Below are 23,011 nucleotides of genomic sequence, written 5' to 3'. Positions count from 1 at the left end.
TCGTAGTATCACCGTTGCTATCATTATTACGTATCATTACGCGTCCGGCAACATTCACCGCGTCGGATCGCTTTTTGCTGCGAGCACACCGGAGCGAAAGGGTTAATACGGCGACGGTAATCGCGGAACAGTTGCAGCGGCGCGTGGAAATGGGAGAAGCTCGAGCGTGGAGAACGCGTCTTACCTTGTACATGCCAAGGTTTTCGACGGTGCAGGTGAAAATGGCTTCGCGACCCACCGAGACCGTCAGGTTGTTCAACGGTTTGCCGAACCTGGGTAAATCTGCAACACGAAAGGCCCTTGACTTAAGTATCCCGTCTCGACGAACACTTTACATAACCGCGGTACACATACTCACCCTCTCGTTTACTTACTTATTGCTACTTATAGTTATAACCCCTCCAACCCGTCCCGCCCCGCCTCGCCCCGCCTCGCCCCGCGCGACCGGACAGCGTGCACGAGTTTGCGAAGTGCTTCAGAAACTCGTCTGTGAATGGGGCGAGTTAACGTAAGCGGGTCAAGCGAAGACTAAGCCTAACCCTCTTTATATTTTCAGGCGAAATCCTTACGGACCTCGGGCAACACGTTTCGATCATGTCCGAGGTCGGGGCGAGAATCGCCGCGCGTCCCGCGAGGACGAATGTGAAATTTCAACGAATCCACAGCGTATATTATACGAGTCGAATATGGAAAGGCAATCTTCAATCGTGTTGTTTTGAAATATTCGTTTCTAACTAGTTCACACTTGTGCAGTGTGAATTGGAGGAGAGATGGGCCAATGGTTTTAATCTTGATCCGGCATTAGGGTCTTTTCTGATCCGAATCGAGATCAATTTTGTGACTGACTTTTTTTAATGGAATTAATAGATTGTAGATGTCATTGGTACTTAATAAATATGAGTACATTTATGAAAATAAATACGGATAAAGAGAATAATTAACCGTTTGCGGACGAATGTCGGCATTTTGGGGTGATGAAATTTTTATATTTGGAATACTAAGTCGCAGACGAATGATTTAGTTAGTCAAACAGCAACAGAGCGGTAGGTAGTTTGCACTTCTACCGTTTAAGCAATCGATATATAATTTAACTTGATCTGCTGACGGTTTTGTATATTTCAAAGAATCTTCGTCTACAAAGAGTTAAATAAGCTTCCGTGCTGGACAGCGTTAAGAATAATTAAAGATATAAATATCTGACAATGTAAATGAGGAATTATTTTATTTTCTTACGCAGATGATTGGTTTGCCAATATTAATCTTTAATCATTTTTTCATTTGCACATGTGCTCTAATTATATAACTTGTCTCGTGTTATTCCGATCGAAATGTGTATAATTATGAAATAATAATATAATAAACGAATATAACACATAGACAATTTATCAAATTATTTCTAATTTATTCTAGTTTAAACATCCACCGTTCTCCTTCATTACTAATTATACAACTTCGATATGCCAGGTATAATATGTAGTAATATCATTCGAAACAATGTGAGTCGTGGTGCTCGTTTATATCATTTACGGACTTATCCGTTTTCGAATGCAAATGAGTTAATTTACTGGAATCTTTGAATCTCTGGTAAACTAGTTCTATATTCTTTTTAATCCTAAAAGGATTTATGCGGAGGAGGAATCGATTGTCTCTTATCTGAAGTGGCAATAGCTCAGTGAGAAACCCTACACGTAAATTCCGGTTTCAAGTAGTTGCTGTAATAGAACGTCAAGGAGACAGGTAACCAGTTACAAGATCCCATTCGATAGCATAACGAACCGGCGAGGCTAAATTCCTCCAATATTAGACTTAGCTTTCCTAAATCGTAACAAGTAACGACACCGCTGTTAAACCCGTAAACGGTAATTAGACGTTGATCGTCTTCTAAGGAAATATTGATCCTCGCACGAGCCAAGACACAATTTCAGACGCAGGCTGCTGCCTATAAACATTAATACCCGGAATCCTCTGCAGCCTGCGGAGGTTTAATTCGTTTACATTTGCGATGAGCCGAACAATATCTACGTTCCAATATCGTTAACGTTAATTAAACGCTGTAATCGATTCACACACTCCGAAAGAATCGGCGCAAGTCCGACCCGCTAATGAACGCTGCGCAAAACTGTTGCTGGACGATTAAGTGCGTGTTTGCGGGGAGTGTCTTATTAACCGGCCGAGCGAATAATTCGTTTCCGAAGTTCATTTACAAATGGCTTTATAATATATGTTTGTAAAAACGATCTTTTGCCACTGGTGTCGCTGATTAATTTACTTTGTCAAATATTTTATTAGGATTTATAGATTTCAATGGAATACTGATTATTTGTGCTGAAAGAAATATCTTTTTTGTTTCAATATAATATTATTTAGAATGTTAGTTATTACATTGTTTCAGTATAATATTGGGAATAAATTATTTACGGTCTACGAAAAGAACTGAAGCTTCAAGAATTTTTCAATTGATTTAATATATCGCTTCTAGTTATAAATTATAGAACATAAGATATAATTTTATGAAAAATAACAGATAAAAACATAGTAGTATAACGTTTATATTACAAAAAAAATTTTTTTATGATTTTCCGATGCGCTTACGCAAGCAGAACCGAAATTCTTGGAAGCGAACGGTAGATTTTCAATGTTCGTGGTCTATAGTACTTTAGAACTTCTTTAGTTTTCTAACAGTTTATCGCAGGCTTCCGTAGATCGAAATTGGTTTGAACGGGTTCAAGACAAAGACCTTTGGATTATCGTGGAAAATATTTGTTCAGAAGTTTTCGTTCGCCAATAGAATATTGGTCGTAGTTCAATGAGATTTATGGGAACCTCCAAGATTTTTAACCAACACCGCTCTTTATTCAGAACGAACGAATTCTATCATCGTTACGAAAACGATTGAAGTTAAAGATAATTAAAAATGTCCTGTCAGCGTGTGGGTCATTATAGCGGAAGAACGAGTGACACTTTTGTCTGTTGTAATTATAATAATTATATAACACGAGTGGGCGAATGTGTAATGCTATAAATGTAACGTTCATTAACAAATGATGCATCGAGAAAATTTTATTAAAGTCTAATTAATTATTTCGAAATTATGCATCACCTATTATCATCGAAACAAACTGCCCTTGTATCTTAATATGCAATAGTACTCGCTAGCGAATAAAATGATTAAATTTGGCATCTGTCAACTGAATTTGTTGTTATTAAACATTGCCGACGAGAACGCGCAATTTCTACAGGTGCAGGAAACAGGAGGCAAGTAGGTAAATTCACTTGTTACATTAATTTTCACCAACTCTCATTAAACTAATTTCACAAATCGAATCTGTTCGTCTCGTACATTCGGAAATCCCCTATTTGTTAAACAGTATCACCGTATTTTTGAACGAACGCACCGAATGAGGTTGATTAACGACCAACGTTAACTTCTCAAAAACTGAACGTTTTAAACGTGGTTTGCATTAAGTATTCGACCAACAATATCTTTGTAATCTCTAAAGCGTTTAAAAATTTTTTTTCCCTTAATCGGCAGCTCACGAATAACGTACGTTTACGTTGCCGACATACAATGAAATAAAATTTCAAAAATTATCGTTATAAATGTATCTACACATTTTTCATTAATTAATAAAATTACTCTCATACATATTTAAAAATAAAGTTCCAAAAGTCATTATATTAAATAATTTGGTATATAATTTTATATTGAATAATTTGATCAATTAATAAAACATACATATATGTATATGTAATGATAATTTCTTAAATTCTACTATATTTTAAATAATTAATCAAATTGTTATTACACTTGTTCAATGTTTATTACATTTTTGATCGTCAATTATGGTCGATAACGCTTCTGTGTTCATCTGCTCAATAAGCAGCTCAAAGTTCATCGAAATCTGGCATACGTAATTACGAACATTTCCCGGCAGCTCATTGCACGCGGTTCCCATCCGTCTCGTTTTTATCGTTCCCAATGAAAACACGTTAATCGCGGCGTCTGTTACAGCATCCGTATCCGCATCGCGATTAGGATCAGCCAATTATCTCAGATTTGTGGATCGAGGACGCGTATGTAAAGCTCGCGCGTTCATTTGCTGGGCAACCTGTCACACACGCGATAATTGTACAATGAGAGCTGCAATACATTGTCAGCGAGTCTTACGCGCTCGGATGTTCCGACCTAAGCTGCTTCAGCTAATTAAATTACGTGTCAGTGGTTCGAGCGCATAATAATCCTGTATCCTGCATGTCGCATCCGTTACTACTCCATCGTTATACAATACAATACGTTCGAAGTGGTCTGTTAAACTACAAAAAGGCGGTGGAAGTATGAAAACATTAGCAGAGAGGGAGTAAGTGCATTTCGTCCAGAGTCTAAGTATCTAAGTGGCTTCATCAGTAAAATATTCTGGTATATCCCTGCCTTAGACGCTACGACGAGTGTTACGGCCCATACACACGCTGAAACTTGCATAGATAGATGCAGGCTCCGCTGCATGCTATGTGGGGTTTGAACATTTTTCACTTTTTGTTCGAGTACAACGTGTATCATGAAACTTCGGAAGACTCAAACCCATCGCTACAAATGATGGGTTTCAGCCTTTTCTCGCTTTTTGTTCGAGTGAAATATGTATCATGAAACTTCGGAAGACTCAAACCATCACTTGTAGCGATGCCTGCATCGCCGCAGGTTTCAACGTGTGTGGGACCTTTTACTTTTTTTTTCTTTTTAATTTGATTTCTCTTGTGTGGGGAATGCCTGTATCAGGGATATTTGGTCCCATTTACCAGGATTTTTCTAGGGAGTTATAGGGTGTTGTTGCGTCGTGAGTGCTAGGATGTGATTTTAGGTGGTTTCATGTGGTGTAATATCAGGGTAAAACTTTCAAAAAACCTGATGTCTTGAGAGGTGTAGGAGGTGTATTTGGGTAGGGGGTTTAAGGTGGTTTTCAGGTTATTAACTTTAGTGTCTTCATCTTGGGGCGGAGTGGGTATTCATCTTTTGTGTAGTTTCCTGTGTTCGCGATGAGTGGGTTAGTGTGGTTTGGATTGTATGCATGGGCAGCGTGTTCTTGTATGAATTGCCAGATTGTTGGGAGTTCGGCTATTTCGTGTAGGTCTTTGATTGTTGTGCAATGAGTTTTGTTCAGTATAATTCTGAGGAATTTGTTTTGTATGGTTTGTAGTTTTTTAATATGGAAGGGGTGAGCTGGGGCCCAGGCTTGGAATCCATAAGTGAGAATAGCGGGAACCTTTTAGAGATTTACGGGTGTATTATATACAAATTGTATAAGGACTGGCTAAGAGCGAGAAATGACTTCGGTGCGCTAACCCTCTATTGGCAGAGTGCGAGAAGCTGCCGCCACACGGTTCATGCAGTTTCGATGACTGTTTGCTGCTTTACGTTTCACCTTTATCGACATCGACTGACGAATTATTACTTTTTCCGTGTACCCCGATAATCGACTGGCAGCTATTGCGAAGTTTACGAGGTGAACACGGAACTGGGGGTCATTTTTCTCCATCGGTTTCTGGGGAATTTCGTTTCGGAAAAGAAACGGAATCTTTCGCTTTAGCACTAACCATGCCGCGAGCCAGTCCAATGATCGGTTTTAAAATTTCATTTAAAATCCTGCGGTTTCTTTCGTTATCCAACTTTATATCGAGTCGTATCTGATTAATCAGTTTCCCAATTTTTCTCTTTCCTCGTGTTTATGCTTCGACTAGGAAATATTTATTATCTGACTTGTTTAACTTTATTTTGTAGCCAGTCGTTGGACTGGTTATGGTAGAATTAAATTAACTCAGAAACTACCCATACCCGTCAAAATGGCGGGTCTCAGGTTTCTTATTTCATAATTACTGATATCTCAAAATTGTTAAGCATCAAATATAAAGCTCTGACTGCGAAGTATAACATTAATTTACTACTAAAGGGAAACCTCGAAAGATAAAAAGGAAATCTTATCAAATTTTTAAAAGCACACCTAATAATAGTGTAATAGAAACGATTGTCGCTAGTAATCATAGCAGTTGATGCGACCTTAAACATGATATAAAAACAGAAAAAGTGTTAACTATCCGAAATGATTTTTTATATAAATAGCTTTAATTGAACTCTATAACGGATATATAAACAGAAGAATCTATTGTTACAATCTATTATTAGGACCACATGTTAATCACGTTAGCTGCTCGGTAATTCTAACGATAACAATTATTCATGCGCATAAATTCATTGGGAATTTCTCGCGGTCTGCGGGAATTGTTTACGCACACGATTTGCCAAACACAATTTTTATTTCGCATCGCTGCTGACGAATGTATTTATGTAAAAATTACTTGAACGATACGACCGGGGATTAAACCGATGTTGAAATTTCCTCGTTCCAATAAATCCGGCAACAATCAGGGAAACGATTCGTTGAGACTAACAAGTGTTACCATAAAAATTATTGACGATTAACAGATTATTCGATTGCTCGACGTTTCTGTGTGCTTTATTTCTTTATTCAGCCGTTATAAAGTCTGATCCGACGTATTCAACGGAATTCATAATTTTCAATGGCAGTGACGCGCATCGATATCCACTGATTACATGTTTCAGCGTTGACTGTGTATCTGTTTTCTTTTTTTAATGTCGAATAATCTTATATGAAACGAAAGAATAAACCAGGGGGAATGGGAAATATTCAGTATCTAGTACACACTCAAATACTGGTCATCACGGAAGATATTGTACGACGCGTTCGAGCAACCTGGAAACATCAAACACGCGCAATATTCTATTTATCCGTTCCAATGAATACGTCGGAAGTATTCTGCACGTGAACCTTACTTCATAAACAGACTATAAAGCTACTCGCGCGTATTTCCCTCGTTTATCCCCGCAGTCGTGCAACTTAAAATAAACTTTTCACGGATACATCGAGCAATATCCGATATCTGAGCATGCAATGGAATAATTTGAACAATGCGTGTACTTCTATTTCGGTGTAGTGAAATGAGATTAAGCCTAAAACGATCGCGGAACAACGTAAAAATAGTAAAGATTTCTCATATATTCTATTCTTCGTTTGAACCATTAGTGTATTTTATATATTCAATAGATAATATCGCAGTAGGCGCAAATGAAAAGTTATAGTTGAAGGATAGAATAAAATATTAACACATTTAACACTTTGACTGCTAAGTAAAAACTAAAAGTTAAGATTCTCCGTAACAACAACTATCTTATATATCCAACGACATTCGATTTGTTCGATACGTTACCAAGAAAGTGAATGTTTAAGCTTACATAAAAAATGCTGTCACTCGAGTTCGGGTGACGTGAGAGTCAAGGTGATAAAGAAGTTATAAATCAAACATAATAAAGGAACCTCGGCGCCTCGAGCGTATAACGTTAACAAACAACTGCGAAGCAGGGCGTAAAACAAACGACTTAAGAGACGCGAATACAAACTCCTAAAATATTTTTCTAACATCCTATCGATAAGCGAAAAATTATGACGGTGTTCGAGACTTTTAAACCTTCACACTCGCACGTCATGCTGGAGACAATAAAAATTGTTTATAGAACGTTGAAAATTGTTTGAGAAAATACCACGCGTTCGAAGATTATAAAAATTAAATCTTACAATAATAATGATAAATAAAATAAATATAAAACGTCGAATTCTACCGCTGTAAATTACTTGAATTCATTTCCCTAAAAACAGATACAAGTTTACGCCCAACAACATTGAAAATAAATCGAGTGCAAAGGGTTAACTTAGTCAGGCTCTAGGGTCTTTTTCAACCCGAATCGAGATTAATTTATGCTGCGATTTTTCTGAATAGGCGGATAAAGGTTAAGGGTTAAAGAAAAAAGAATCGAAAGTTTTATGCAAAATGTAGGCCAACGCGATTCCAACAACGTTCCAGTGTATGCTCACCCAGCGGCCAAGCAACAGTTACCTCGATACCATACGAGGGTCCTATTAAGCAATCAATTAGCGATCCTCCATCGACAGTGAGACGTACTCGTGAAAAGTGGGCGCCGAGACCGCCTGAAGCAGCAAAGCACACGTAAACACCGCGATTCGTTTTGCATTCTTCTTCGAGCGGAATCGATCTCGATATTGCAACAGAATCCCCTTAACCCCTTCTTTCATAATATCGAGTCAGGTTTGCAATGAAAATTTTTAATATACGCTGTTTAAATGAAGCGTTGCTTGGCTATTAGCAATCTTTAACCTTTAGAGTGAGCCTAGATACAGAATAAGTATCAGATTCTTTTCTTTTTCTATTAAATTATTAACGATAAAGTGGCTTCTATGATTAAAGTATGACAATGGCTTAACCTTTTGCGCTGGAAAAACTTACGACGCTCGTCGAGATTGTTTTTGTTCCAAAATTACTAACGGCGTCTTTACTTATATCGACTTGTTGCGTTACACGCTAGATTGTTTTGAAATGAATCACTCTATATGAAGTTTGTTAGCGCGAGACTTTGCCGAATCTTTGAATTCATTTCCAGTGGAAGAGGTTAATACTAAGTTTATGAACATTTATTGTTTCTTAGAGAAACTGATGTTCTTTCTTTTCTTGTACCTTCAATGTAAATGTTAGAAATGACAGGTTCTGAAATAGACAATTAGGATGTATATTCGTGCATTTGTATCAATGAGAATCGAATATTATAAACATTTGTCAAATTTTATTTACCATTTCACCAAATAATGTTACAATATTCAATATGCGTTCGAACTGATACGTTTTGTAAATCTAGTGTTACAAGGTCCCGGCGAATCGATTGAAAATGGATCGACGAGGTATCGTTGAAATATACCTATCAAAATCTTTAGTCGTAATATCGAGGCAAAAAGAGTGGAATCAATCGGGTGTATGAATTGAATTGGCGACAGTACGATAGCACGGCTACTTAATTAACATAAAACACCGACGATTTTTAATTGCGGGAAATCGGATTCGCCCGTTACACGGGACAGGACGTTTGAACAAGTTTTTAACCTACTTCTAGGCGCGTGTACGGGAATTCATATACGGTCCCATATTTTAAGAGTTTACGTTATATACCTTTGAACGCTTGAAAAATTAAACAATTTAACGATTCAACGATTCGAGTGGCTCAGAATAATAATGATCTAACTTCCATTTATGAGTTCTTGAGAGAAAAAGCTTTTGTGAAACATCCTTGCATTAATTAAACACTAATATTACTATGATTACTATTAATAATTAATCTTTAATATTACCAACACTAGAACTACCCACTACACAAACCGGCTATTTATAATTTTCTTATACAAGTTATAAAATATTCATCGAAGTTTCAATCGGCTTACATTTTAGTTTACACATTTCGAAAACAATTTGTTTAATAATTTCTCGGGAAATTTATTCCTTTTGATCGGTATAGCAGTTGCAGTGTTAATATCATTGAAGTACTAAAATTTAATGAATTCAAGAACATTCCGCTTCTTTTTCTCGAGAACTGAGAAACAGTAATTAAACTATTGTTCTGAACCACTCAATTATAATAGGAACTCAGCTCTGAGTCCGTATATTTCGAGCTTACCGCGAGCTTGTTCATACGAGTGTGAGAATAGTATACACAGACACAGAATTCCACCGTACATTTAAGCAATCGGAGGCGACCATCTTGTTACCCAGCTCTCACTTCAGATTCGAACACCTAACGTCTTACTGTTCCGCACGCTGCAGTTACGATCACACGACAAAAGATCATTTCAACGGAACGAGAAGAATATTTTCCCCGCCGGGAGTAGCGAAGAAAGTAGTCCACTGTTGAAATATTCCCGCGGCTATTAATTTCGTCGCGTCGATTCGTCCTCGTAAATCGCACCGTCTTCAACCGACGGCCCCGGAAGTTTATATTCCATCCAGGACAGCGACGATTTATCGTCCCGAATTCTTCAAAGTTCGGGAAAAAAAGAAAACAGGAGAAAAACGAAGAAAAAAAATTGTCACTGAAAGGTGTGAATTTACTATGCTGTAAACAAACCTGCTAGGATGAAGGGGTCGGGGGCGTGTGGAAGGTGCGCGCGGTTGGAATCGATGAAGAGCCATCGTGAATCTCCGCGTGATTGGAGCGCATCGAAAATATGAAAAGGATAACGTTCGTTATTTATTAACACGTCGGCCGCATACGTAACTTCCATTTATGAAATAGAACGTTGAAAACGATTCACCGCGAATATTTAATCAACGGCGTATTACCGTTTGTTTGCGCAAACCGCCGCCGCGCGCGCGCGTGAGGCCGGTCTCTCTTTCCCTGTGCCAGTTGATTCCCGCGAAAGCACACCAAACACCGCTTTATCGAATTCGATAATACCCGGGAACGAATCGTGGCACGATCGACAGGGGAAATTAATTAATTAAGAATTTCGAACTATGTCTATTAACCATTTCACTGCGTTTGACGAGTGTACGCGTCACCTTGAAGCTTAAAATGATGGTAATCCTTTCAACACTGAATTCTTGACTTTTTCAGACAAACATGTAATTCTTCCTTGCTTTGGTTTTTTATTAAAATATACCCGTTTGACGAGTACACGCTTCATTCTTTAATTTTATCGCGCGCAAAACGAGAGATTCTTGAAACTAAATCCCACGGGTTAACCCTTTGCACTCGATTTACTTTCAACGTTGCTGGGTGTAAACTTATATTTATTTTTAGGGAAATGAATTAAGATAATTTACAACAGAGGAATTCAACATTTTATATTTATATTATTTGTTATTATTGTAATAAGATTTAACACGTTGAATGCCATGGAGGTCACCGGTGACCCCTAACCAGATCGACTGACTAAAGTTCATTCAATTAAACGATAATTATTTGTAAACATTTCTATATTATAAATACTACTATCGAACGTAACATTCAGCTGGACGAATATGCAACAATAATAATACAATTCAATCAAATGGTTTAATATTATATTTTTTTCACTTCATGTATTTTGCTCTATGGAATCGTGCGGCATTACTTCTGTTTTATATTGTGTCATTATTTGTAAACAAAATTGGATTAATATGAAGTATATTTTAAGTGATATTTGATTTTTCAAAATTGAAATTAATCGATTTTTACAATTGTCTAATTTTGAAAGTGGTGTAAGTCCATTTGCAGCCCCTAAGTATACATCAGTTTAGTAAAATACGCCTAAAACAAATTTATAGAACCAAATTACATATTGATAAAACAGTAGAAACATTGCCAGACTTCATATAATTTGCCTAAATTTTTTAATTAACAGATATGTTAACCTTTAACTTTCTCGAAACAAGAGAAAATGGACTTACACCACTTTCAAAATAAACGGTCCATTTATGATCTTTTAACGTGTGGTACTTTCTCAAACAATTTCCAACGTTCCATAAGAAATTTATATTGTCATCTCCAACATGACGTACGACTGCAAAGGGTTAATACTCGCGAACAACGCCACGTAAGATGAGAAATTGGTTGCTCATTTCCTGTATGTTCCTTGAGCAGTCATCTAATCTGACGTCCACCGAGCCGGGTAAACGGGAAACAAAAATTAGTACGCGAAGATGAAACGAATCGATAGTGCCCGCGGTATTTGAAACGACGCTAATTATTCTGACCGGGGAACGAACGCGAAATTCATTCACCGTACCGCGCGCGCGCCACCGCGCCGTCGTAATGTACCGCTGCCGCTACGATTCGTTTTTAATTGGATGCCTTGAACTCCCACTTCACGGCAATATTCAATTCTTTTGCGCTGGATAACCCACTTAACCTCTTGCCGACCCCACCGCCGGAGAAGAAAAGCGAATTACTTATTGACGAACATCCTTCCGTGATATTTGTATGAGAAAGGGATATGCGGGATAAGCGGTTTGAACGTTTAAAATGATATCTCGCGTGGTCGGTGTCTGAACTTATTTTTAGATGGAATATCGATTGTTTGCAGAATTTCGAGCGGTTCCGTACGAGACTTACTGTTTCGGAGATGACGCGTTGTAATGTGCGTTGCTTTACGATTATCAGTGTCTTGCGAAATATTAGAACTGTGATTGGTACCATATGAACAGCTTTGTTTTCAGCCTATTTCTGTTGGAAAAATAGTAAGGTAGTGTACTTTACTTGAAACGTATTTCATTAGTGGTACGTTGAATGGCAGTCCTTGGTTGTTAGGTAAATGCACGTAATTTTATGCGAAAATTATGCTTGAACGGTTACATAATTGGACAGTTTTGGAGAAATATTGATCTGTGTATGTTCTTTAGGTGTATTGTTCGTAAACATTCGTTAAGAAGCTGTTAGTTTTTTAGCAAATCAGGAACAGGAGGGATTATAATTAGTACGATAAATGATGATATTGAAAAGTGATTTTAGATTCAACTACACGCGAACTTGGAAGATTTCAGAGTAACAAAGGGAGATGCTTGCAGAATGAAATATTAAATGTAGATTTAATTTCAGTTTGATGAAGACTGTCAAATTTGATGTGTGGAAATATTTGATTAGCAACCAGATATTTTGAGCGTGTTCTAATTTCATAGTTCAATAACTTCGTCTATAATGTTACATATTTATGTTTATATATTATACCATGTATTACAAAATATGTAAAGGCATGCAATTTATATGTGATTTCATGCAAGCGACGAATAGAATATCATTTTCCAAGAATACATTATGCTGATTAGCTTCGCTATACTTCTAAATTTCATTTTCTACGTTACTTTTTGACCACTTCGTAAATAAATCATCCGGTTACTTCTGCTGCTTTATATTGATTAATAATATTAATTACATAGAATGTAGAATCGTCTCAATAGCCGCAACCTCGATAAATTACGAACGAACCTCGTTGGTTGTGTTCCGTCTACGTTACGATGGAATCGCTTAATTGTGAATAAACAAAACGAAACTCGTTCATAAAAACAGAATCATGGATTTCAGTCTCGCTACATCCTCAACGGAAAAACGGGATACTGATATTTGCCTTCATTTTCAGCTCCTATCGCTGTGAATTATACATATTCTATTAACGTTGCAAAAAACTACTTTAAACAGGTGTTACGTTGCCATGACGCAGGGCAGAATTTCACGACTTGTGAAAATTTAAAGGATTGAAGCATGATGTATTGAGGAATCGAGGAATTGAGGAATCGAAGAATTGCAGAATTGAAAATTCGGAAGATTGAACATTTGAAAGTATAAGGATTTTAATTTGACAGACGCGGCTACACCATCAGCATTCCATAAATGACTGATCCCACGGACATTTCGCTCGATCTCTTAACACTTCTGAACCGGAAGCTGATCTTAACCGGACCTTCTCGAACATTCTTCTACATTCCAGCCGTTTTTCGTAATTTCCCTTGCCGACATTTTCTCTTCGAACTTACCGCTCTCGAACGTCGATGCGGCACGTCATGGTCATCAGTCATCTTCACACCACGCTCACACCTGCCTTCTTACAAAAGTTTGAACATTTGAAAATCCGAAAATTCGGAACTCTAGATTCGAAAAAAATCAACGCTGGCAATGAAAACGATAAGTTCAAAAGTATACCTCATCCATTTAAAAAGCATTTCAACAATATTCCAATCTCTCGTTCTGAATTAATATTCTTGTCTTAATGACAACCGATAATCCCAACGCGAGAAGGAAATGCGTTACTATTGAAACAACATCCCCACCTATCCTTTCCAAATGTTTGCATCCAGTTCGATATTCGCACACCAAATACTTCAACAAACAAAGAAACTTGCCGATCGAGTAATATCCACTCTCGCATTATCATTAACGCGCGAAACAGGAACATCCACCGATTCCCTTGCGGAAACTAACAGAATCAGATGAATCGGTAGCAAGAAAGCACCCATCGATCCTTCATTAGGAGGAGCTCAAACAATTCGAGCACTCGCGTATGTAGCTAAGCCAGAGAGAGGTCAGCGCGGGGACGTCCGGAGTTGTAATCCGCAGCTTGACCCCGCGATCTATGTAAATTCCGTGGCGCGGGAAGAATGAACCAGCTAGAGGGTAGAGGGGGCGAGGGGCAGAAAGATACAAGAACAGGGAAGAGCGCAAGGGATGATGCGAGTTTCGAATCCTGGCACGTCCGCGTATTACCATTGATGGAGGCTCGGTGCTCCTCCTTCGGAAATAAACGTAACGATCCCATCTGAGATCGAGGGATCAATGCGCGCCCCGATGACCCGTAAAACGGGCGTATTCCGAAGCGAGACCGAACCATTTCTGGAATTATGCCCATGAACAATGCGAGGTATCCGTGTCTTAATCTGCCCGAGCGAATTTAGAAAAATGAAAGAGGGAAGTTCAGCGTCAGGTCGCCCAGAAACTTTTCCGGCTCGACACCGGAAATAAAGATGGTGTTCCCGAAACTATAATATTGTTTCGGAGAAACTCATAGTCAGCTACTCGTTCGGACGGCGCCCGTTCGTTCCTGCGCCGGTGATGTTTGAAACAGACGGCCGACCTTGCCTCGTGGAGGAACTTTCCTTGTGGGATCCGATTGGAACCAGCGCTCCGGTGGATGACTACGACAGGCATTTTATATTTTTCATCCTTCCGAGTGGTTCGATAGAAACTTGATATTGTAACTGTTCTCGTAGTTATTGGCGAGGACTCGTTTTCGATAATACTCGCGAAGCTGCTCGAAAGTTTGCTGCGTGTTGTAACACTAGAAAAGGGAGGACACGTAAGGTATCTACTTTAAGTCGAGGAATGTTTCGATTTGAAGTTATCCTGTCGCAATAAGCATTCGACGCCTCGATTGTGATTAAAATATTATATTATCGTGTAATTTAAAGGTAATTCCATGAGAATATAAAATTACCAGAAGTACTTTAGTTTCAAGCTTCACAGTTTCTTCTTCGTCGAGCAAGAGTATAGCTTCTTCCAATGAATATTTGAAAATAAATTCTACACGAGGAAGCCACGTTTCGTTCGCCTCACGAAAACGAACCACGATTTATCGATACACATTTGTGTCATATTTCACGTCGACCGTTCCAAATTTATATCAAACAAATAATCGCCTTTACTGTTCCTTTTTTCTAGTTCGGGTCTCGGAAAGCGTTCGAAGAAGACGCGTCATCGATTTCACACGGTGTCGCCGGCCACGAATTATTGTCGCGTGATAGAAACTCGCCCAACGATAACTGCACGATCCGTTGATATTATCTGTCACTCCGTCACTCGTCCTCCTAAAAAGGACGCCCGGGTCTGGCGACCGGCTGCGGCAATCTAATCTGACTTCCACTACCCTTTCCCCCACGCATTAGCATCGGAATTAAGGAGACCTTCGTTTCGATCTCGCTTCTCTGTACACCCTTTGTACCGTAACAATTGCGGCTTTACGAGTACCGCCGCGAGAAAATCGCAATTACCAACGCAGGTTCCGAATGTTACCTTTAAGAACGCTTTCCGCTGCACGCCGGAATCGGCCGCGGCAAAGGATTCATTTCGGCCCGTTTAGTGACACGATAATTATGCTTGGGTCGGTAAAAGCGGATGCCAGTACCGCTCAAGTAACTGCGGAACCGTTCACTTTGACAAGTCTGATACCGCGAATTAACGTTTGGTTCCGTCGAAAGGGAACTGACGTGCGCGGGTCATTCAGAAATATTAGGTCCGTAAGTAACTTTTTTCCTATTGTCCTCGCTTCTAACGTGAAACAATGATTCTTACTGTTGTATTACTGTTGCATTGTATACTCGCCATACCTACAGTCTGCCTCTCACGTTAGCCAAGCCGACTGTTCGTGAACGCCGTCCAGGCAGTATTAGTGGACGTGGCGTAACACTTTCACACGCCGAATTAACCTTGTGTGAAATAATTGTGATGAAAAAAGGCTTCTCCTTTTCTCGTTCGAAAGTGGACTGTATTTGTTGAATATTGATTAAAAGGAATATGTATGTGTTTACAAAGTTAGTGTGTGTGTTGTCCAGTGAGTACAGCGTGATTAGTAAATGAACTTGTGATATGTCTGTCCGTCTGTCTCTCAATGTCTCTCTCTATATATAAAAATACTGATATGGGGCGGTGTCCTTAGTGACAAATCAGAAGGCTAAAACGCTCGGGGTGTTGCTAATTACCGTTTTTTAACCTACGCCCACATTACTTGTAGTGGAGGTAGGGGCAACGTCGTCCCTTCTGACCTGCAAAGGTATCGGTGGCTGTGCGCTCGGGGTTTAGGTGGTTGAGCTGCCGTTTTTTTTATGATATGTGTCTTAACCAAATAAACCGTGCCGGAACACCGACCTTAGGTTCAAAAGTGGAGAGGAGCACGGAGACTCTTCCACTCATGATGCTCGGGTCTCGGCGCGCGCCAATGATGACCATGCGTCGAAAGCATTTTTAATCCTCTGCACTCGGAAGTTTTTCATTAGAAATATTTGAATATTTTCTGATGAGATAGGGAGGATATTTTGTGAAACTAACTCGACGAGAAATCACACTTACATTGAGAGACAAAGCTATTTTGTTTGAATATTTCTCAGATTGCTGCATCATACGAAGTTTAATTTTAAGTATCAAATTTTATAGTTTATAAAAGTGGTAAGTAAGAGTCACCTCTCAAGTGCAAAGGGTTAAATTTAAGGTCGGCTTGGCTAACGTGAGAGCAGGATCATCATCCTAAGTTAAGTATTAGTCGTAGAGCGAATTCAGATAGAGAACAGCCGGTCCTACCGACATCCGTTCTAGCTTTTTCTACTCAGTTACTCATCTATGACACAAACTAACCTCACAACAGTTACTCATCTATGGCACAAACTCGCCTTCAAATTTTTCTTAAAGATTCATTTTCCGACACGCGACGGATTTCACTGAACCGTCTTTAGAACAAGATTTAGCACATCGCGTCCTGCGAACGATGCTCAGACTTCTTAAGATCTACCGAAATTTTATTAGTTTATAATACTGTTGTAATGTACTTAGTATAATGAACGTTATACAACAAACACAAGTCTAACGGAATACAACATTACGACTGCTTTTCAATCCCCGACGTGTCGACCGTCGTCGCATATAACCTCTCTCAATCTTTCCATTAATGTTTAAATGTCATTTCTGAAATACTTCATGCCAGTTCTCGATCAGTCCTTTTAATGTCACTTCCGAAATATATTTTCCCATTCATCGATCAATCTTTTAATGTATTCCGGGAATACACTCTCCCACTTTTCTATAGAAATATTTTAATTCCATTTCAAAAAACATCTTACAAAGACAGTTAACATTCAGCGATCACAGTTGCCATCAACAAAAACAACCGAATCACTGAACCGATTCAAGGAAACTGAAGTTACATAAAAACATACATATCCGGCGCAGAGAAGCTCCCGATTTCTCGAACATTCCTACGATTCCTGAACCATCCTATACACTTAAACGATCTATTATTATCAAAGGTCCGTACCAAACGCTTCGGTCATCTATGACGAGAGAACAAAGCAAAGCGAGGTTCCGTTCCGTTCTCGATACCCGGTAAAAACTCAACGTTCAACATCCGCGCAGAAGAAACGAGCGAATGCTCCTAATACCTCAGCGGACAGTATCTGGCCGATTGTTATCGGAAAAGGATCGCAGACGCAACATTTCATCCGTCGTCCTAAGGGCTATCGGGATTCAATGGGGCCCAGGACACGTCTCGATCGCCGGCAGTTATATAAATAATATCCGGTCAAATTGGAAAACAATCTCGGCCGGCGCGATTTCTTCGCTGGGACGCGGCGCGGCACGGCGCGTCCACGAAACGGCCGAGGAAGATGAAGTAGCCGGCACGCGGCTTACGTGCGGCGCATTGCACCGGCGCGACCGTCGTCGCCCGGGGAAATATCCAAAGAATGCGCCGGCAACAGACAGGCCACGGGCAGAATTTTAAAGTGACGATAATTACGTCGTTGTCGGGCAAATACCGCGTCTCCGGCCGGGCTTAAACGCCACCCCTGCATTCGAACGCGGCGGGACGACGGCGCGGCCTGATAATTAGACGAAAACGAGTCGCGCGATAAAGTTGCGTGCAAATAATTACGTTTACGTTTCACGCAACCCGTAAATATTTCGCTTCCCATTGACGGAAGATGAAACATGCCTGACGCTGCGCGGATTTGCAGGTTAAAGGAAAAATTTACGCCGCGCCTCGGAACTTTCGGATTATCTGTAATTAAATCGCGGAACCCGCGTCGAACGTGTGGGTCTCCGGGATCTGGAATTCCTGTGATGACTATTGTTATACGGATTTATTTACCTCGACGCGGAACGGCTTTACGGTAAAACTTTCCTGGTGTATGGTTCTTATCACTGTATGAAACGAATCAATTTGAATGATGTTGTACTTTATATTAATGTTATTTCGTAAGCGTTTGGGGCGATTTTGTTGATGCCGTTATGTAAATATATCTTTTAAAACCGGTGACTTTTAATAACTGAATGAACAAATGTCAATTTTTCTAAGAGCTATAGAACAAACTGTAGAGTAAGTGTCTGAATCTATCGTTAAGTACCCGAGAAACTAATATCCAGAATTTGCGGAAATCAATGTTTCTCTGAAAAAAGCTTGGTGAAGGTCGAGTCTGTAGGTGGCAATTTACTGCGTTGATCGACACAATAATTTTGAGATCTCCCAAGTATAATCAGACATGTTTCTTATCGTTTCACAAGCACAAATAGTACCAGAATTAATTAATAATAATTTAGCATTGTAGCTCTCGAAGTTACACTGTTACTTAACTATCTCATTGATCAAATACTTTGATTCGACATTACTGTTATCCCGGTAATTGTTTTTACCCAATTTAGACGTTCCGGTCATCCATGACCACCGTGGCAGTCAGTGTACGGCAATTTAATGCAACGAGCGTAGGAGGATTCTTAGGAACCTTTTTCTGTTTGGACGCTTTCTTTCTGTCGAGAGGATTAACTGCCCGCTGGAGCTTAAGAGACCGGAAATCTTTTGAGCTCCGCGAGTTGGAACAATCATCAGGTCCATCTTGACCGACGGATCTCCGTCTCCGAGCGGCGGCTTGATCTTCCCAAATTATTTGATCGGCACTCGCCCCGACGGAATCCTGTTGTTCAATTTCTCGTGCCACCGCTTAATTCCTCGATAAGGGAGGAGCCACGGAATTCGTCCACGGAATAACAATAGCTGCTGCTCTGTTTCGCGCGCCACGTCGCACAGTGCGACCAAACGTCCGTTTTCTGGATAAAATTCAATGACTTAAAAAGTATGAGTGATACAAAAAGAATGCGTCAGACAAAAGTTGTAAGGTACAAAGATAAACACATGGTGGATATATTTTTTTACATTATAAGGATTTTATGCGGTTTTTCAAACGACAATGGACATTTTACGCTTCGATTCCAATGTTATATAAATGAGAAAACGGAAATTATTCGCGCGAAATTATGTGAAATCAGATTCACACGCTTCGGAGAATATTTTCCATTGTTAAAAATCTGTATAAATTTATTTAACATGTTAAATGCGAGGGGGATCACCGATGAATCTCATTAAATCGAATTACTATAGTTCAAGATAGCAAGGTAGCTAAGTTGCTACCTGTCTAAGAGCTAGGTAACAAGGTAGCAAATATTCAGGTACATAGATAGCAAGGTAGTTGCTAGGTGTCTAAGAGCCAGTTAATAAAGTAGCTAAGTATCCCGACACCTAGATAGCAAGGTAGCTAAGTTGCTAGCTGTCTAAGAGCTAGGTAGCAAGGTAGCTAAGTTGCTAGCTGTCTAAGAGCTAGGTAGCAAGGTAGCTAAGTTGCTAGCTGTCTAAGAGCTAGGTAGCAAGGTAGCTAAGTTGCTAGCTGTCTAAGAGCTAGGTAGCAAGGTAGCTAAGTATCCAAGTAGCTAGATAGCAAGGTAGCTAAGTTGCTAGCTGTCTAAGAGCTGGGTAGCAAGGTAGCTAAGTATCCAAGTAACTAGATAGCAAGGTAGCTAAATTGCTAGGTGTGTAACAGCTAGGTACAGTGCGTTACTCACGCGAGGCAAACCGGCCTGTGGCTCAAAAGTGAAGAGAGACCAAAGGTGATTTGGTTGCACCCTCCACTTGAGTTCGCGGCTCGACCAGCAACAAAAACGTGCCAAAACTAATTCCGCCGTTACTATCGGAACGAGCGCCGCGAGTAAACGGTTCCCCTTGCTTTTCTTCACTTTTAAGCCAGTGTCTGGCTTGGCTCGCGTGAGTAACGCACTGCGTATAATGTATACGAATAAATTTATTGTTATATGCTATAAAATTGCATACTATTATACATTATTATATTACATTCTCATATTTCCGTGGAAAAGTTCGATATAAACCTGCCTTTAATTTTGACTGCTCAGATTGGACAAATACCCTGCTATGCACCGGTGGAAATATCAAACGGAAACCCGTGTTTAGCAATTCAATTACTACGGAACTCGATTCCCGTTACACTGTCGCCGAAAAATTGTCCCACAACCGAGGAACGCGAGCGAGCGCATCATGAAAATTTCGTTGAGCGACGGGGGATACGGGGCTCCGCGATGTCTCGATCATAGATAGTTACCGCGCGGAGCCGGCGGAGTGAAAATTAAGTTTGGCGGCGTGTTGGAAAAGTACTCGATAACGGTTCCTTGTGGCAACGAGATATTTCGGGAATTACGGCAAGTAATGGACTACCATTATAAACTGATTTCCGACAGTTTCGACATTTTCAACGGCGCCTCCTAACACACGATCAGTGGTAAATTAAAAAGGAATTGGAAAGGAAACTGAAAGCCGCGAATAGGGAACCGGGGAAAATCAAAAGAGAAAAGAGAATTGAAACTCGGAGCTATTTTACCCTTTAACTACTATTGGCGCATAATGGCGCTTTGAAGATTTGGTTCCCGTGTACTGTTAGCGCCTATAGGCGCTCGTAAAATATTGACAATAGTTGCAGCAAAGCTCGTTTGGATCAAACGTAAGTGAATTTTAATTCTATAATTACATTTGCCGTTGCTCGTATATTATTTAAATGCGATCATTCCATATTGGTTTAATTTGCTCCAATTCAGGATTTTAATTGTTTCAATACACTTTTTTAGAAATGCGTGTTGACGCAAAATTCCGCTGTTCTCAGTGCAGGTCGTAATTGACCTTCTACCATATGGCATTCAATCAGCACACGCCGATTTTGAGGAAACTTAACCCCTTGGCCTATGATTTCTTTCTCAACTCTGATCGATACGATCACTTTATCATTAATAATTTATTGGAAAAAGAGAAAAATTCTAAGCATATGCTATGCCTATATTTTCTTTTATGTAGAACAGTTGATTACAGAGGAATAATATTTACTTTGCACTCGAATGAACTGAGTAATATACATGTTTGTTGAATCATGTTGAAAATCGCCACCACGAGTCTCACTCGTTGTTGTAGGACAAGGGGTTAAGTGAGATGAATGGAGGAAAAGCCACCTAAATGTTTCAGGTGCGGCGGGGAGGGGCATATAATTGCAAACTGCACCGAAGAAGAACATAATTGCTTCCTATGCAAAGGGAAGCAATACGAATCCAACCATAGGATGGGCGGCCCTTACTGCCGCACACTGCAGGAGAGCAAACGGCGCAATATTTACACTGCGCCCGAGGTAAAGGACACGGCTGAACCCGTGTTCAAGAAACTAACGGGTCCGGCCTTAAAGGCCAAAAAGAAGAAGGCACCCGCGGAAATAGTGCTGGACATGTCATCAATCGAAAAGGGAGACTTTTCGATGGATGTAGATGCGTAGATGTTTACTATAGGGGGGAGGGTGGGAACATCGACGGGGAGTTTTGGGGTTTCTTCCCCGCATCACGCCGAAAAGGACATTTGGTCAATTACCTAGCATATAATCTAACAATATGTTTCGATATTGACGAGTGTTCGATGGTTACGCGTATTACACGTTCGTGTTTATTATAAATACAAACGTTCACCGTTAAAACTTTAGTTACGGGAGGATAGGGTGGTACTAATTGCATAGTGATCGAGGGTAAGTGCGTATTAAGTTAATTATGCGTGGAGGCTGCTCCCTTGAGTGTTCAGATCAACTGGACTGCCTATGAATCAATTGTATCTAAGAGAGTCGGTAATGAAACCTGAGTGCTTCTAGTGCTGTTACTTAGTTACTATGTAATTATCAGACGCCAGTGTGTTTCGAGTTATCCCCGCTCGACGCTAAAGATTTCTGATTAAACCATTATGAAATCGTTCCGTTATCGGTATCGCTTAAATAACTCGTAACGAACGTAATTGTAAATTTCGCTTCTCGTTAATACGTTCGTTATTTTAATATAATATTGCGGAGGAGATACAAACGCAGATACCGCGCGGATGAAACGTGAGGATTGATGCAACGATAAATCTCTAAATTTACGTTAACTTGTTGAATCTGTATCGGATATCCAAGCATCAACGGCGAACATAATTTCATTCGAAAATACGAAGTAATACAGCCGAGTTGACAGAGAAAATTTCTAATTTGCGGTATAATTCGGTTTCTTGATTGAATTCTGTAATTCTCGTTGGCACACCGTTTATATTCGCGCGATGCATATTGCAAAATTAAACAAAATAGATGATATATTTTTTTATTCGCTGTCCTGTACCACCTATCCACATTATTTATGTGATAAAATGACCTCGTTTAACGCCGTTTCATTTATCGCTTTGCGTGTTTGCAACGTGTCCTCCGCGTTAACACTTTGACCGCCACGCGAATCGTGACGAATGAATTTTTCGATATCTCAATAAATTGATTTTTTATAAACATTTGAAGCTAATTTTTGGGAGTAAAAACAAATTTTCGCGTTTCAAATGCTTGCCATTTTCGTAATAATTAAAATTTCGAAAAATTGCTACACTATATATATATATATTATCTAATATGTATTTATAAATCCACAAACATTTTTGTCTTCTTGTCAAAGCTAACGAACAACTGCGCCATTTTATAACATTCTGGCTTAGAA

General features: G+C 39.6%; 1 protein-coding gene across 3 annotated transcripts in view; it reads right to left on the bottom strand.

Moving 5' to 3' along the window:
* Nucleotides 1-23,011, bottom strand: part of LOC116430147 (protein amalgam) — a 181,632-nt gene that overhangs the window by 96,262 nt on the left and 62,359 nt on the right. For all 3 annotated transcript variants that reach the window (XM_031983891.2, XM_031983908.2, XM_031983900.2), the window contains exon 2: nt 185-282. In XM_031983891.2, coding sequence (XP_031839751.1) covers nt 185-282 — 98 coding nt within the window. The remainder of the gene's footprint in view (nt 1-184; nt 283-23,011) is intronic.

This window comes from Nomia melanderi, chromosome 3, assembly GCF_051020985.1.
Source record: "Nomia melanderi isolate GNS246 chromosome 3, iyNomMela1, whole genome shotgun sequence".
NCBI lineage: Eukaryota > Metazoa > Arthropoda > Insecta > Hymenoptera > Halictidae > Nomia > Nomia melanderi.
This window is presented reverse-complemented; position numbering and strand designations above follow the sequence as displayed.